The sequence below is a fragment of the Kryptolebias marmoratus genome, linkage group LG2 (genome assembly GCF_001649575.2).
Source record: "Kryptolebias marmoratus isolate JLee-2015 linkage group LG2, ASM164957v2, whole genome shotgun sequence".
Classification (NCBI taxonomy): domain Eukaryota; kingdom Metazoa; phylum Chordata; class Actinopteri; order Cyprinodontiformes; family Rivulidae; genus Kryptolebias; species Kryptolebias marmoratus.
In genome coordinates this window covers 14,040,880-14,056,832 of record NC_051431.1, presented here as the reverse complement: position 1 = coordinate 14,056,832, position 15,953 = coordinate 14,040,880, and the positions used below count along the sequence as shown (strand labels likewise).

Sequence of the window (15,953 nt, the reverse complement as noted above, 5' to 3'; positions counted from 1 at the left end):
AAATCCCCCCAGGAGAAGCCAGAGAGTGTTGCCATGTTCCTCCAGGACTTGTTGCCTTTGAGACCCAATCAGACACTCAAACTAAAACGAAACGAATGGAACCATTAGTCACTTCAGACATTAAAATTAATACTCTCAGGAACATAAAATGACTTTTCTCTTTTCACTAAAACCTGTCTTATAAGCAGACACTCAAGGTAACCTTTGCTTTTATTATTAGCACTCCGATGAATGTCTTTCTACCTTAGTTTTGGTGGTTTGCTCTTTCTTGGGAGGTTTTGCTGAGGTGCCATATTCACTCTATTTTCACATAACAGATTTAACAGTGATGTGAGAGATTTTAGGAGATATATAATGGTTTTAAAACCCAACCTTAACTTGTATCCCACCAGAAATACTTTACCTGACCTGTTTGGAGAACAGTCGTCATTGTGCTACTGCAGCAGGTGTAATTAAACACATAAGACTAATTGTCACTTAGATAACACACACGAGCTCGTAATGTGACGTCAGAAGACAGCTGACTTGCTTTTAATGACGAAAACATTGATAAAGTTGTAAAAAACAACGAAAAGAAATAAAAGCTCTGTGGGATATGTGGTGCGCTGCCGCACCCTGCCGATGCTAAGAGGTACTGTAGGCTTTTAACACGTTGAGGGAGATTTAAAAATGCAGCTAAGATGACTTGAAGTGTTAGAAAAAAAACATACGATTAATTAATATAACTGTAAAATTTCATAGCTTTGTATTAACACATTTGTTCGGGTTGGCGAAGCTAAACGCGACTCCCTGAGAAAGAAGCGGGCGCACTTTGATGACGGCTACGGTTTCTGTTTACCGAGGAAACGCTGCTCGGCGTCGCTCGCAGAAGCGATTTTCTTAACCAAAAGCACTCGTTTCTGCTCGTCACACAGGTACGACAGCCCTCATTACTGTTCGTGTGCACCCCTCGGGCTGGAAACACGCGATATCCGTGCGCTGGCGTCTTAAATAAACGCTGTAATCGATCCCGCTGTGACCTTATGACAGCTTAGCTTGTTGCTTCACGGTGAGCTAACGAGCTAGCCCCCCGCTAGCCAGTTCGTGTCAAGTAGCTAAACCCCGCTTCTGCTCTCGAAACTGCTTAGCAGTCGGCGTTACAGCTCTAAAACAACTCGAGGTGGGCTGGTTAGAGTTTATTAGAGTCCTGTGAGCGGCTGATACCCTGACAGGACCGTGGAGACCTGATGACAGCTCATGTTCACTTATCTGTCCTGAAGGACTCGCATCACGACGCTTTTTACCTTCTCCCTCTCTGAACTTCACGCTGAAAACCTTTAAACCTTCACCAACAGAGGTTTTACTCGTCAAACCAACCTTTGAGTGTCCCAGTCTTTTGCCACATCCTGCAAATACAGAGTTTTATGTTATATGGTCACAGCAAAGCTATCAAAAATGCGTAAAAGTGGCTCATTATTAGCACTGTTAACTTGAATAACAGCCTTGTGAGTACATTCAATCAACTGCTGGGAAGTGGCTTTACTAATGAGCTCAAATAAATTCACTTTGATGCATTTTGTAGAAAGATAGATAGATCATTGCTGCTGTGCAAAAGCCAGAAGTCAACATATTATGTACAATTTGACATGAAAAGCACTAATACTGAGTGATTAATAGAAATCTGAGATTTTAGAGCAGTATTTGAAAAAGGAAAAACAACAGTAAATGTAGTAACAACTGTAGACCTCGCATGTTAATTTTGGCAAAAGTGTTAAATGTATTTTTTTCTTCACTGTTTACCCGGGCTCGGGACCGGCTTGTGTTCCCCAGTGGCGGGTTTAAAGACAGGAGACAGAACAGGAAGTGGCAGAGTTGAAGATGTTGAGGTTCTCCTTGGGAGGGACAAGGATGGACAGGATTAGGAACGAGGTCATCAGAGGTACAGCACAGGTTGGACGACTGGGAGATAAAGTTAGAGAGGACAGACTGAGACTGTTTGGACATGTCCAGAGAAAGGACAGTGGGTATATTGGTAGAAGGATGTTAGAGACGCAGCTGCCAGGAAAAAGACAAAGAGGAGATATATGGATGCAGTTAGAGAGGACAGAGGACGCAGAGGACAGAGTTAGATGGCTGTGGTGACCCCTGAAAAAGGAACAGCTGGAAGGAGAAGAAGAAGCAGTGCTGTAGAAAGTGATGCGTACAAAGTGTAATGTAATAAATGGCAGAACATGTAATATATAATTTAAGTATTTATCATCAGTATGTTGCAGATGGAGCTCTTGTCTAATGAAATGGTGAACAGTATAAACGATTTCCTGGAGAGTACCTTGTGGCAGCAGATCTGAATGATTCTGGGGAGGAAAAACAGCCTCTCTGTTTTCGTAGGGTGTCATGGATGTTCAAACGCATAAGAGGAGTCCCTAACTTCTGGTCATATTTGAAACTGGAAAACTGGACTAGATGCTCAGATAAACGTGAAGCTGTAGAGATAAATGCTTGACTTTCCAAAGTAGAAATAAGACAAAAAAAAAAAAGAGTGGAAACGATACTGGGGTTAGGCGACAAAAGTGTGGTGTTTTTTTATTTGAATGTTTTGCATTAATTGAAATGTTGGTGCTTATTGATAACATACACGATAGAAACATAACTGCTTGTCTTTAACATGTGAATAAGATGAGATACAGACACAGAAGTCAGCTGCAGAACTGTGGAGATGACCGTAAATAAAGGCTAGTGTAATTAGTTTGTCAGGAATAGGGAACCAGCAGACTGCTATGTTTATTTATTTCCTATTATAATCAGATTGAAACACGACTGGTGGGAATGTGACTGGGGTGGTGGGTAAATCCATGGAAAAAGCAGCGATAAATCTTCAATTCTTAGCTTTTAAAACACTGTTCCCTTTTGGGTATTATGTGAAAAAGTAACAGCAGATTTGAAAGCAATAAAGGATAAAAACTTTTGTTCTATCTGGTCTAATTGGGTTTAACTTTAAAACAAAAGGAAAGATGTAAAAAATAATTCAGCTTTGTACTAAAATATTCATCTCAAGCTATTCGCCCACAGAAAAGCAGAGAATATAGCGTGTTGTGTTACATTTTAATGCACAGCTTGGTTGTGTAACCGTGAGGAAAAATACAATATAGTAGTTTTGACGTTTAATGAACACGTGCAGACATTCTGCAGCTGTTTTAAGAGGGTGATCATGTAAGTGCTGCATGTGAGCCATGATGAGACGGTGCGTTACTTACTGTGTCTGCTCTGCTCCCCGAGGCTGGGATCTTGGATGGAGTGAGGAGTCGAGCCCCAGTGAGATGACTGACCAGGGCAACAACAACCACAACATCTCCTGCAACCCCTTCGCTGCCCTCTTCAGCTCTCTGGCTGACGCCAAACAGTTTGCGTCCGAGCAAAAGGCCCAGCAGCAGCCCGCCGAGCTGCCGCGTGAGTACAGCGCGGATTCCAGTTAGACTTTGTTTTTCTTTTAGCAATTATCCAGAAAAGCTGCACAAAAAGTATGTCAAATACAACTTTCCAGAACTTGGTTTGATGCCTCGGATGTTGACTTCATGCAGCTGCACATCTGATTGTTTTTTTCTAAAAATTATTCTATAGTCTACATTTTTAAAACCTGTCTGAAAACTTGTTTTTACTCACAGTTCCTTTTAGCTGTTGCATCTAAAACACACTTTGCGTGGTAGAAAAGTAAATCTGGAGGCTAAAAAAAGTTTAAATAATTTTATTAAAGACACTGGTTCCCATTTACTTGGAGATCTTTAACTCAGTTGGTTAGTTGTGTGTTTATATACATCTTGGGAAATCCCTGGCTGACTTTTTCTAAAGACAGCTGTTAACGAGCAGCGCTGTAAGTCCTAGTAAAGTACATGAAGTTCCTGGTTCTTTGGGCTTTTATTGCCTTAGAGCGAACAGTTTTTAACCATTTATTGTGCAGGTTATCGTTTCCCTTCTGTGCTACTTTATTAGCTCTTAAAGAACTAAAACACCAGGCTTCAAACCAGCCTTTTGCCTGTTTTGCTATTTGAACATCTTCAACAGCCACTGCAGTTACATTTATTCATGTTGTCATATATAACACGATGTAATCACGTTTTCATGTAGCAGAAGGATACAATTTGCAAACATCTGAAGAGTTTAGTTGAATGTGACACACTGAAACGTCACATTTCAATACAACGCCAGTGTTAAAGAAAACATCTGCCTCCTGTACTTCCTGCTAACGTTTGGGCCAAATGTGCCTTCTCTCTGCCGGCGCAGTGGAGGACTCAGGAGAGAGCCAGTCCGAGTCAGAAAACTCAGTTTCCGACAGCGTCGATGACAACGATGACTCCGTGGCGGAGATCAGCCGCTCCTTCCGGTCCCGACAGGAGCTCTGCGAGCAGCTCAATGTCAACCACATGATCCAGAGGATATTCCTAATCACTCTGGATAACAGTAAGTAGAACCTGGATAGTTGTCAAGCTGCTTCGTGTAGCTCATAAGAGACGGCGTCACGCCTGCCGATGCCTTCCTTCCATCTGTAGCGTTCTCTTAAGCTACATTAATGAGTGTTTTCTGAGATTTTTGGAGAACTTGAGACCACCTGGCTGTGAATTCGGGTTGTTTTAGCTGCTTTCGCCTCTCCTAACAGCATCTCAAAAAGGTCTGGGTTTTTTCTCACACCTTGTAATAATTAATGTTTTTTTTAAAAAAAAAAAAAGTGCATCAACCTGTGTTCATGACTGTACACTGAAGTGGCCATTTTAGGTGACACATGCATGAGTAAAGTGAGGTGAGCCAGGTCATCAGTCAGCTATTAGCAGCAAATCTTCTTTTCCCTGAAATTCTTCCTTTCACATTAAAAAAAAAAACATCTGAAGGATGGATGCTTGCTGATGGAGTGTGTGTGTGTGTGTGGGGGGGTGCTGTTCATAAATAGTAGTTGAATCTGTTTTGCTCAGGCTGCATTAATGCTGGACGCGGCTCAATATCTTCAAGATTACAATAAAAGTTTCCAGTCAGTAAGGAATGACTCACCGAGCTTTAAGACGGCACAGAGGCCTCCATCGCTGCGAGGTCCCTCATCACTCAGGCTTCTGAAAGATGAGTCATGATTTTCAAGAAATGTGGGCTTAGAGCTCCCCTCCTTTCTCTTTGCTCAGTTCCTTCTCCCCTCCTTTAATTATTGTAAACACACGCTGTGCATTTGACTCTCTAATCTCTTATATATTCAGACTCGCCTGTATTGTTTTTAATGGTATTTTGCAGCTAATATTGACCAAACGCCAATGCTTGGTTTTATTTTATGCCTCCATAGTTAAGTGTGAAGTGTTTTAATTTATCTAATTAATTGTTCTCTTCCACCAGGATCCCCCCCCACTGCACTCAAAATGCCTGTCATCAATCCTCTTTTAAAGAAAGCAGCCTAGATCCAGCTGTCAGGTTTAATTATAGGCCTGTCTCAAATTTACCATTTCTTAGAAAAAAAGATCTTCTTTCAGATTAACAGTTCTCTTCAGTCCAGCAGTGTATTTGATGTTTGTCAATCTGGCTTTTTGGCGTGCCATCAGGACAGGAATTGCACTCAGTGAAGTTGTTAACGACCTGCACAGAAACACTGATTCTAGAAAAAGAAAACAATCAGTGGATCCGTTTTTGTCCTTCTGGATCTCAGTCAGCGCTGCTTTTGATTCTGTTGATCATGATATCCTGTTAGAAAACTGGGTTGGCCTCTCTAGTCCAGATCTTAACTACATATTAGAGGCAAACAGCTCCCTTGTGTCAGTCGATGCGTTTTTTTTTTCATCCAGACGGAGCAGATTTTGCGCGAGTTGTACCTCAAGGTTCAATTCTTGGTCCAGTTTTATTCAGCCCTTCGCGTGCTTCCACTCGTTTCATTTCGTTCAGAACCATGACATTCGCCGTCAGAATTGTGCAGAAGATTTACGGCTTCCTCATCTCCCCTATGATGCTGATTCCCCCGAGCTCCCTGATGCAGCTTATAAATGATATTATGGTATGGATGTGACACGACTTAAACCAACAGCTCAGCAAAGACGAAAGAGAAACACTGCTGTTTGGGCCGAAGACTCAGAGAAAGTCTTTGCTTTTTTTAATCTCTGGAGTTCAGAAATGAAGCACAAAACCTCGGTGTGATTTAAGTTTTAACTCATATAATAAATCCAACTGGCTTTTTATCATTTAAGGAACATTTCGAAAGGTAATGATTTTGCAACGTAATCTGACTTTGATAAACTAAGTCACACAGTAGCTCATTGTCTGAACGCTACCTTTAGTTCTGAGAGCTTCCTCGACTGTAGATCTTTTTAAGAAGCAGGTCAAAACCGCAAGCATACGATGTGTCTGTTATTGTTTGTGTATTTTGTGTTTGTTCTTTTATGATCCTGCTCTTGCTGCAGTTTTCCTGGGGTTTTTGGTTTTGTGTGTACATGAGCTGTTTTATGTGTTTTCAAACGTCTTTTCGTTTCTGCTGGAAGGCACACTGGGTTACAGGAAATGTGCTACACGAATAAACTTTGATTTGACATATTTGACTTCTTTTTATTTTTTAAAACCCTAGGTGATCCCAGTCTGAGAGGAGGTAATGGGATCCCTCCTCGCTGTGTTTACCTGGAGGAAATGGCAGCGGACCTGGACGGACAGGACTGGTTGGATATGGACAACATAGAGCAGGTTATACATCGGTTTTTTGTTTCTCATTTTGTTCAATATGACGCAAAATGTCCGACACAAGTGATAAAGTCTGGTCAAGCTTTAAATAATTACCAGCTCTGCGTGTGTGTGTGTGCTCCTTCAGGGCATAGGACCTGAGCATTCTGAACTGATGGGTCTGTGATGTTTCCCTTTTGTCCTTCAGGCTTTGTTTAACCGCCTGCTGCTGTTGGAGCCAGGAAACCACCTCATTTATATGACATCATGCAGCGCTGTGAACCTGTCCGCTGACCGCGACGCTGGAGAGAAACGTGCCATCCCTTATCTTTTTGCTTGTTACCAGAGGGCTAAGGAGGAGGTGATTCCCCCCCACCCCCGCCATACTATTTAATCACAGCTCTTAAATACAGTGACTTACCGACTCCTCGTGTTTTTAAATAGCGATCAGTAATTGGGACATAAATACAACCCGTTCTCGGCAATAACGAAGTGACTCTTTATTTGTAATCGTTGCGCCAGGTGACAAAGGTGCCTGAGAAGTTACTTTCCTTCGCTGTTCGCTGCAAGAACCTGTCGGTGTCCAACACGCAAACAGTCCTGCTCACGCCGGAGATCTACGTCAACCAGAATGTTTACGAACAGCTCCTGGACCTGCTGCTGGAGGGTTTCCAAGGAGCACGTAAGTCCCACGCTGAGCCTGTCGGGCCTGAGTCTTTCCTCTTTTCTCTTTGTCTTTGCCTCTTCTGGATGAAACATTCTTTCTATATATATATATATATATATATATATATATATATATATATATATATATATATACTTTTTTTCCCCCACTTACAGAGTAATTGTGTTTCAGATCCAGATGAAGTGGTTGAATTTGTTGAGGAGGTCATTGCCGGCCTGCTCTCCGACCAGGAGGTGCGCACCTTCGAGGAGGTGATGGTTCCGGTCCTAGATATCCTTCAGGGGCGCGTCAAGGACTTGGAGCTGTGTCAGCCCGTCCTCTACTTTTACCTCGATGTTCTCCTCTATTTCAGCCACCACAAAGATATCGCCAAGGTGAGAGGGCAAACACGGGATCCGATCTGAGCAAACACGCAGCTTCTGTCGAAAGCAAACAATATCTGGGCTCATTGCTGCTGGAAACAGTTAACAGTAAACAGCAGCGGCAGTTCCATAACATTTCAGTTCCTACCCACATTTAAAGGTTGCCATTTTGGTGCGTTGTCTTTTAAATCCAATGGTTCCTTTTCTCTTTGTTTATTTATCCAGGTATTGGTGGAACACACACAACCCAAAGACCCAGCTAATGGTTTGCAGTACCAGAAGAGCCTGCTGGGGACTGTTTTCAATATATCCTGCTTGCTGAAAACCCCAGGTGTCGTAGAGGGCCATGGCTACTTCCTGAACCCCTCTCGCTCAAGTGCCCAGGAGACAAAGGTCCAGGAGGCCAACATTCATCAGGTTTATGGACCTCTTTAATGCTCTTTTTCATCTTTGTACGTCTTTTTAAAATCTGAGCCATAGCACTAAACCGCAAACGCCTCGATGCACATTCTCTTTTCTTCCTCTGTGTCACAGTTCATGAGGCAGTTCCAGGACAAGCTGCACCAGATCCTCAAAAACCTCCTGCAGCGGTCTGGCGAGACTCGCCACCTGCTGCTCACGTGGTTGGGCAACTGTCTGCAGGCCAACGCCGGCCGAGCCAAGATCTGGGCCAATCAGATGCCGGAGATCTTCTTCCAGATGTACGCGTCGGACGCGTTTTTCTTGAACCTGGGTGCCGCTTTGTTAAAGCTGTGCCAGCCGTTCTGCAAGCCGCGCTCACCCAAACTGCTCACCTTTAATCCGAGCTACTGCGCCCTCAAGGACGTGAGCGAAGACGAGAGGCGCAATCGCAACATTCACGCCAGAGGTCAGTGTGCGTGTGAGGGGCTCATTGATACCAGCTATTTTGGTTGTACAAATCGACAGTAATTGGTGCAGTTGGGTTTAGTAACAGCAAAAAAATAATCAGTGTTTATTTAATGATTTTTTTTGTAAAACAGGTCTTGAAAAGGAAACGTGCCTGATCCCTATGCCCCCCCAGCAGCAGGTGGAACCTGCACAGTCCTACAGCCTGCTGACTGAAAACCTCATCTTCACCCAGCTCACCCTGCACCTCGGCTTCCACAGGTACACGAAAACAATCTGACGCCGAAATCTTTGATAACCCTTATGTCTGTGAGCGGTAATGTCACTGTGTGCGTGTGTGTGTGCGTAGACTCCACGAGCAGATGGTCAAGATGAACCAGTCTCTCCACCGGCTCCAGGTGACGTGGCAGGAGGCCCAGCGGACGGGGAGCCCCATGTCGGAGCAGCTTCTGGAGCAGTTTGAGCGTCTGATGATCGTTTATCTGTCAACCAAAGCTGCCACCACGCAGCCCGCCATGCTGCAATGCTGCCTTAACCTGCAAGCTTCCACGGCCGCTCTGCTCGTTCAGCTCAGTATGGGGAACCAGGGGCCTGAGCATGTAGCACTCAGCTTCCCCCTGCCCCCGCTGCAGAACAACATGCTCTGCTACACGCCAGGTGGGTCAGGTCGTCCAATATAACAGCAGGTTCAGCGAAGGTTTGCCAATTATATTTCAGCTGACAAAACGAAACCGGCCTTTTAAGTGAGGTCAGTTTATGTATCAGTCTCACAGCTAATGAGTCATTTCAAGTACGTTCATTCTACAAAGAGTTTGTAGTGACTGCAGATGTTTGTTCAATATGGTTGAGGTTAGTTACTCATGATACACTAATTCAACATCACTGAGCATTCCTCAGTTGGATAGTCATGATCAAAACCTGCCTTTTGTGTCTCAGAGTTTTTCGCAGAAAACCTGGGGGACTTTTTCATCTTCCTGCGACGTTTTGCGGACGACGTCTTGGAGACGTCCGCTGAAAGCTTGGAGCAGATTCTTCATTTCATCACCGTCTTTATGGGTAATGTAGAGAGGTACGTGACGCTCTCCGCCGTGACCGTTGTCGCGGTAAGACGAAAGGCAAGCCGCTTCCCAGATTTTTTTTTTTTTTTTTTTCACTCGTGGCCATTTTTTTTGATGTGCATGGCAGGATGAAGAACCCTCATTTAAGAGCCAAGCTTGCCGAGGTGTTGGAGGCAGTGATGCCCCACATGGAGCAGCTGGCTCCTGGTGCTGCTCAGCCAATCGTGTTTCAGAGGGAGAGAGTCTTCTGCTCCTATAGACACGCACCTCAGCTGGCCGAGGCCCTCATCACTGTGTTTGTTGATATAGAATTTACAGGTAAGGCAATTTCTCAGAAGTTTTAACTATTTTTTTTAAATATTAGTGCTGAGTTGAGACAACGACACACTGAAGGGGAGTAAGCGGGACTTAAAGCCCCTCATTGCTAGTGTGGGAGACAGCTGGGTCAGTGGGTCTGTTAGTATAATATCTCTCTGTAAAGAACCAATTCTCAACAAGTCATCTCAGAGCATGAACCAAATGAAAAAAACAAGTCCAAATCATAAATCCAATTCCAATCCTGATTCCTATTATAATCCAATACAGTACTAATAATACAATACATGAGGAAATGCCATTTAGTAAAAGCTATCTGCTTAAGGAAGCCAGCAAATTGCATCAAATCCTCACTTTGTTGCATCCCTCCATCCTGAGCACGTACGCTGGTGACAGTGGAGAGGAACAACTCCGTTTTAACAGGAAGAAACCTCCAGCAGAACCAGAACCAGGCTCAGGTTGAGCAGCCATCTGCTTCGACCGGCTGGGGTTTGAGAGGACAGGAAAGAGACACAGAAGGACTGGTCCAGGTGGAGTTTCTATAGAAAAAAAAGACAAAGAAAAACAAAAGTTACTGACAGCGACATTGAGCGTAAAGATGCAGCGGAGTGAGGAAATGTGGTCAGTTTGTCCTCCAGCTGCCTGAGCCTGGAGCGGAGTTCAACTCGGTGATGTAAACCAGGTAGAATGGTAACCTCGTTTATATTCAGTTTTCCTTTGTTTTTGTTTTTTGTTTCCCTCCAGGTGACCCTCATCAGTTTGAACAGAAATTCAACTACAGGAGACCCATGTATCCGATTCTCAAGTACATGTGGAGCAAAGACGATTACAGGGAGAGCATCAAGGTAGCGAACTGTTGTTGTCGTTTATCTAAACCCGCTGCCTTCACAGCTTCAGCTTGTGCTGCGATACTTGCCGTCTTTACCGGGAAGCTCAGGCTTTTTGTTAGAATTGTAACTTGAGTGTTCTCTCCCAAAGGTTCAGTCACTAATTAAAAGCATGACAACAAGTCCAGACCTCATGCTGTAGAATTTATCAATCACTGTAGCATAAAAAAGTACAAACAAGCTGTTGATATTTTATAATGATTGTACACAAAAGGCTTTAAAGGTTATATGATGTGTTAAGAAGTTGATGACTTGGCAGCTTTTTAAATTGCAAATATTGATTTCTGTTGGCAGTTAATGAACTCCTGCAGCCTCTCTAATAAGTAAAATGAAAACTGAGGGGGGACAGATTTAGAAGCATAGCCTTATGGTAAATCTTTTATTTTCACACGCTTGTATAGACTTTGACTCCCTGTCGTCACATGAGAAGGTTTTCAGAGAAGCATCGATGAGCTGAATGGGGACAGTAGGCGAGAAGGCATCTTTCACTTCCAGGTGGTCCAGTGGGCCTCGTGTTTTATTTGGTTTGTCTTTTTTTTCAGCATTTAGCAAACTATGCATCTGAAAACCTGGAGGCCATGAACCCCCCTCTGTTCCTCAGGTTCCTCAACTTGCTGATGAATGACGCCATCTTCCTATTGGACGAGGCCATTCAGGTGAGGCTGACGATGCTTGACGTTCATAAGTTTCATAGGGTGGTATTCAGGGCACTGGTTAACTTTTGTTTTAATTTTGATTTATTTTGTTGTTGCAGTACTTGAGTAAAATCAAGATCCTGCAGCTGGAGCGGGACCGAGGCGAGTGGGAAGGCCTGGCCCCCGACGCTCGAAGAGAGAAAGAGTCGAGCCTGCAGATGTTTGGACAGCTGGGCCGCTTCCACAACATCATGTCCAACGAGACCATCGGCACACTGGCCTTCCTCACCTCAGGTTAGGAGTAAAGACATCCTGTGGAGAGCCTTTTAAACATTTCACGCAAACGGAGTTTACATCCCTGAAGGTTATATTAGGTTTAACTGAACGCACGTAGTGAGCTTAAAACTAAATATCTATACAAAAAAAAGAAAGAACAGAAATAGGATGTTTGAGCAGCTACTGTAGATGATACTCAAAATGTAATTTTTTTTAAAGAAGGAAATACTCTGGACACATATCCATGTTTGGTAGATTTAACAACGGACAAGTTGCTCCAATAAAACAAGCAATATATCTTAATTTAATCTATTTTTGCCTTATTTTGTGGAAGTGAATATTGCCTCTGTCCTCAGCCTTATTGCTTTGTGATGCCTTTTAGTGTCTTAAACAAGATTACACTTTTGATTGGTGATATTTAAAAAAAATCTTTTTACAATCAGTGACAGCTTTCGATAGTTTATGTTTCTAACTTATCCTCATATTATTATTACCTGTAGTGGTTATATCTCATCTTAGTGGGAGGAGATTTCTTATATTAATCCGTCATATGTGCAGCAAGGAATTTTTTTCTAGTGATAAAAATGGTATGAAGTATACCTGTTCTGGTTTTTCAATAATATATATATAGTACTGTAGCTGTTAGGTATCTATTCTGTTTAGTTATTATTTTTTTGCTATTTTCTGTGGATTAGCAGCTACTAAGGGACAGAGGTGGGTGTAAATATGTACAGTAGTGAAGCACTTAAAATAATTACTTATATTTGAAATAATAAAAAATGTGGATCAAAATCTATTTTAAAACTTAAGTAATTAGATGAAGGAAAGGCAAAAAGATATTATAGAGGAATTACAGAAAAATAAACACTAAGACCTTGAATTAAATCTATGAAGTTTCATATCTCAGTCCATGAGTCAGCAGAAAAAAATTGCTCCTGCAGAAGAAAAAGCCCCAAATACAGAAATATTAGTGATGAAAGTAATTTATAACTTCTCCTCGAGCTTCTACCGAAACACCTTTCAGAGTGCTGCTTACCCAGAGTCTGATATGTTGTTGTTGAAAATAGTTTCAGGAATCGGTTCTTTCTTTAGTTTGGAATTGACTCAAAAGTCGTTAGTTAAAAATGTGAACGTTCATCTGTAGAGTAGTTATGCACTTCTATAAACGTCTGATCCCATTGTTTTCCGTTATAATTTTGTCTCTCAGAAATCAAGGGGATCTTTGTGCACCCGTTCCTGGCTGAGAGGATCATCTCGATGCTGAACTACTTCCTGCAGCACCTGGTCGGCCCTAAGATGGGCGCTCTTAAAGTCAAGGACTTCAGCGAGTTTGACTTCAAGCCGCAGCAGCTCGTTTCTGACATCTGCACAATCTACCTAAACTTGGGGTACGAGAGAAATATTCTTTTCTTTTTGTCTGCTAGCTTGTGGGTCTATATGTTCAGATAGCTGTGTTTAAAAAAAAAAAATTCAAAACCACCTTTTTGTTTTTGGCAGCGACGAGGAGAATTTCTGTGCCACGGTCCCGAAGGACGGCCGATCGTATTCTCCCACCCTCTTCTCCCAGACGCTCCGCGTGCTGAAGAAGATCAACAAACCCGGAGACATGATTGTCGCTTTCGGTCTCCTTGCCGACAAAATAAAGGTAGAATTTGACTTTTGGTTTGTCGGAGGTTCGCATCAGTGTGAATCCTTTTGAGTTCACGCAACCGAACCCGGCAGCGGCGGATGTGTAGTCCTTTTGTCTGTGTTGCCTCCTTGCAGTCTCACGCGGACAGGCAGCAGCAGGAAGAGGAGACCTATGCAGACGCTCCAGATGAGTTCCTGGACCCCATCATGTCCACGCTGATGCTGGATCCTGTTCTTCTCCCTTCCTCCAATGTGACAGTGGACCGCTCAACTATAGCGAGACATCTCCTCAGGTTTGTCGCCTCTGAACAACGTAATCAATTTATTCTAACGCTTGAATAAAGGGTGTATTTGTTTTATTTATTTTTTTGGTAACACTCTCCTTGCAGTGACCAGACGGACCCGTTCAACCGCAGTCCTCTAACCATGGACCAGATCAGGCCGAACGAGGAGCTCAAACAGCAGATCTTACAGTGGCTGGATAAGCACAGGCAGGAGAGGCTGCAGCTGGGACCCAGCGGCTAGTCCTCGCCTATTTACTGTGAAAAAAAAAAAAACTCCTTCCTCCCGCGGCTCGCACACTCCTCGGCTTCACGGCAAACCCATAAAAACCCAGAGTGTGCTTACCTCTGTGGATTTTATTCCGCCTTCTCTCCTCCGGCTGACGTCGCATTCGCCCTTCTTTGTCGCGCTTAACGGATCATCTCGCCAACGAACTGCGCCCCACCTGCTGCCGATAACAACTTTCAGAATCAATGCACAGCGGCTGCTATATGATCCCAAGATGTCCTCTTTTTTTTTTTTTTTATTCGCGTGTGTGTGTAAACACTAGCGGGGTGACGCGGCCTCTGTTTCTGTGAATACGGCAGTCGGAGCTGTGGGCAGAACCATCAGCTCGGTAACGAACTGAGCAGCTGGCTCGGTTTTGATTTTATAACGCAAGGTAAGTATTTTTGGGAACTCTACAATAAGAACACGCTTGTTTATACCTTCAGACTGATTTCACTCTCTTGAAGAATATATCTCTTATACACTGCCTCTCAAAGACTACTATATATGTTTGTACTTTTCGGGGTAAATCTCAAGCAGGTCTATAAATGAGCTACTGAACCTACTGATCGGAGGCTGTTGATTGGGTGAAAATATTCCACATGTTTTGGAGGCTACTACAGCCTTTTTTCCCCCCTCAGTAGCATTTTAACACAGCTAGTGAGCCTTAAATCTTTAACGGTACAGTTCGCCAATGAAGGGTGTCAGAATAAAAGATTTCCATCTGAAAAGTAGCAAAAGCGCAAGATTTCTAGACGTTTTAATTCGGTTGCACGGCACGTAAATGTGGGAGCTGTTTACAGCAGCTACGAAACTAATATTTGATAACTGCGTGACGGCTAAAAGAACAGCACGAGGTGCGGTAAAAGTGGGAAACCCCTTTGGAGGGATTTTTTCGTCACAGCCAAAACATTTAAACTAAAATTTCAAACGGAATGATCCTTCGGAGCTGCGGAGGATGTCTGCGTCTGCGGGCCGACAAGCGCCTGCCTTTTTTTTTTTTTTTTGGAGACACTTAGCGGTGATAATTGGGCACCAAGTGGTTGCACTTGACCCACAAAAGTGTGTCTTTCAGCATCAAAGGAGACGCCGGTACCTCAGATGGTCCAAATGCTCTGACATGCCTCACTGTAACAGCAGTCAGACGCGGGGGAAAGTGCCGATTCGTGGATTTAATTTCTACTCCCGAGTTTATTTCAGGGTCGTTACGGTGGCCGCGGTTCTTGAGATTGACCCTGACAAGACAAAAATATAAGTTTGAATCATTTTTTTTTGACTGGCAGTGTGCATGTCACTCCTTTTAATCTGACCCGACGGGTGACCTTGTAGCTTTATTTCTCCGCAAAATGTAGTGACTGAACTCATTGGCGAACAGTCGATCGGTAGAACCGGTGCCTAAAAACCCCAAGAGCCTTGTGGAGAACGAGGACCTGTTTCATACTCATAACACGCACAGTTATTTATTTGATTTTGTTCCTTTGGAGGGGGGCTTTGCCGTAGAGTGTCGTAAAGGACGATCGGGTGAACTTTAACACGAGACGGTCAAATGTGAAGGAAGGGTTTGTCGGCATGCTCTCGTCCTGCGTTAAACGTCCGCCGCCTTAGCGATCACATGGGTTTTAAATTTTAAATTACAATGCAAGTTTTTTTTTTTGTTCGTTCTGATTATGTAATGTTTTATTTTGGATGTACAGTGAGATTAAGAAATAAACTTATGTAACTAATACGAGACGTTACGTTCTTTGTTAGACAACTGGGGTTTTGATTTTCAATCCTTGCCGAACGTTTGACCATCGGAGTTTGACGGTGTGTTGAAGCTTTATTTCAGGTCCGCCTGTGGGTAAAAACTGTGTCAAACAGAGGCAGCCCCGTCCAACACTGTCACTGTCGTGCTGCAGTGACGTTCCGAACCGTTTTTGTCCAGGAGTTAAACTTTTAAAATGCAGAACATTTGCACATCTGTATAAAGACAAAAAAGGAAACCTCTCTTTTATTCTGAGCCACCCCCACCCCCACCCCCGTTCATTCATTTAGTACATCTA

At 43.3% G+C, this 15,953-nt stretch overlaps 1 protein-coding gene across 1 annotated transcript; it reads left to right on the top strand.

Annotated features, from left to right (window-relative positions):
* Positions 1-672: 672 nt before the first annotated feature.
* ube4a (ubiquitination factor E4A (UFD2 homolog, yeast)) lies at positions 673-15,637 on the top strand. The gene is made up of 20 exons (XM_017433369.3): positions 673-914; positions 3,256-3,426; positions 4,258-4,434; positions 6,560-6,672; positions 6,857-7,009; positions 7,171-7,330; positions 7,505-7,707; positions 7,921-8,112; positions 8,230-8,563; positions 8,697-8,823; positions 8,912-9,219; positions 9,499-9,631; positions 9,748-9,938; positions 10,680-10,780; positions 11,365-11,478; positions 11,577-11,751; positions 12,941-13,121; positions 13,231-13,378; positions 13,498-13,655; positions 13,752-15,637. The coding sequence occupies exons 2-20, from the start codon at positions 3,297-3,299 to the stop codon at positions 13,885-13,887; spliced, it is 3,234 nt and encodes a 1,077-aa protein (XP_017288858.1). The 5' UTR covers positions 673-914; positions 3,256-3,296; the 3' UTR covers positions 13,888-15,637.
* Positions 15,638-15,953: the final 316 nt, after the last annotated feature.

Bases quoted from the DNA above. Each gene is read 5' to 3' on its own strand.
- ube4a (XM_017433369.3), top strand. From the start codon at position 3,297: ATGACTGACCAGGGCAACAACAACCACAACATCTCCTGCAACCCCTTC. The intron at 4,435-6,559 runs GTAAGTAGAACC...TTAAAACCCTAG, and splicing joins CCTAATCACTCTGGATAACA to GTGATCCCAGTCTGAGAGGA. The intron at 11,752-12,940 runs GTTAGGAGTAAA...TTTGTCTCTCAG, and splicing joins ACTGGCCTTCCTCACCTCAG to AAATCAAGGGGATCTTTGTG.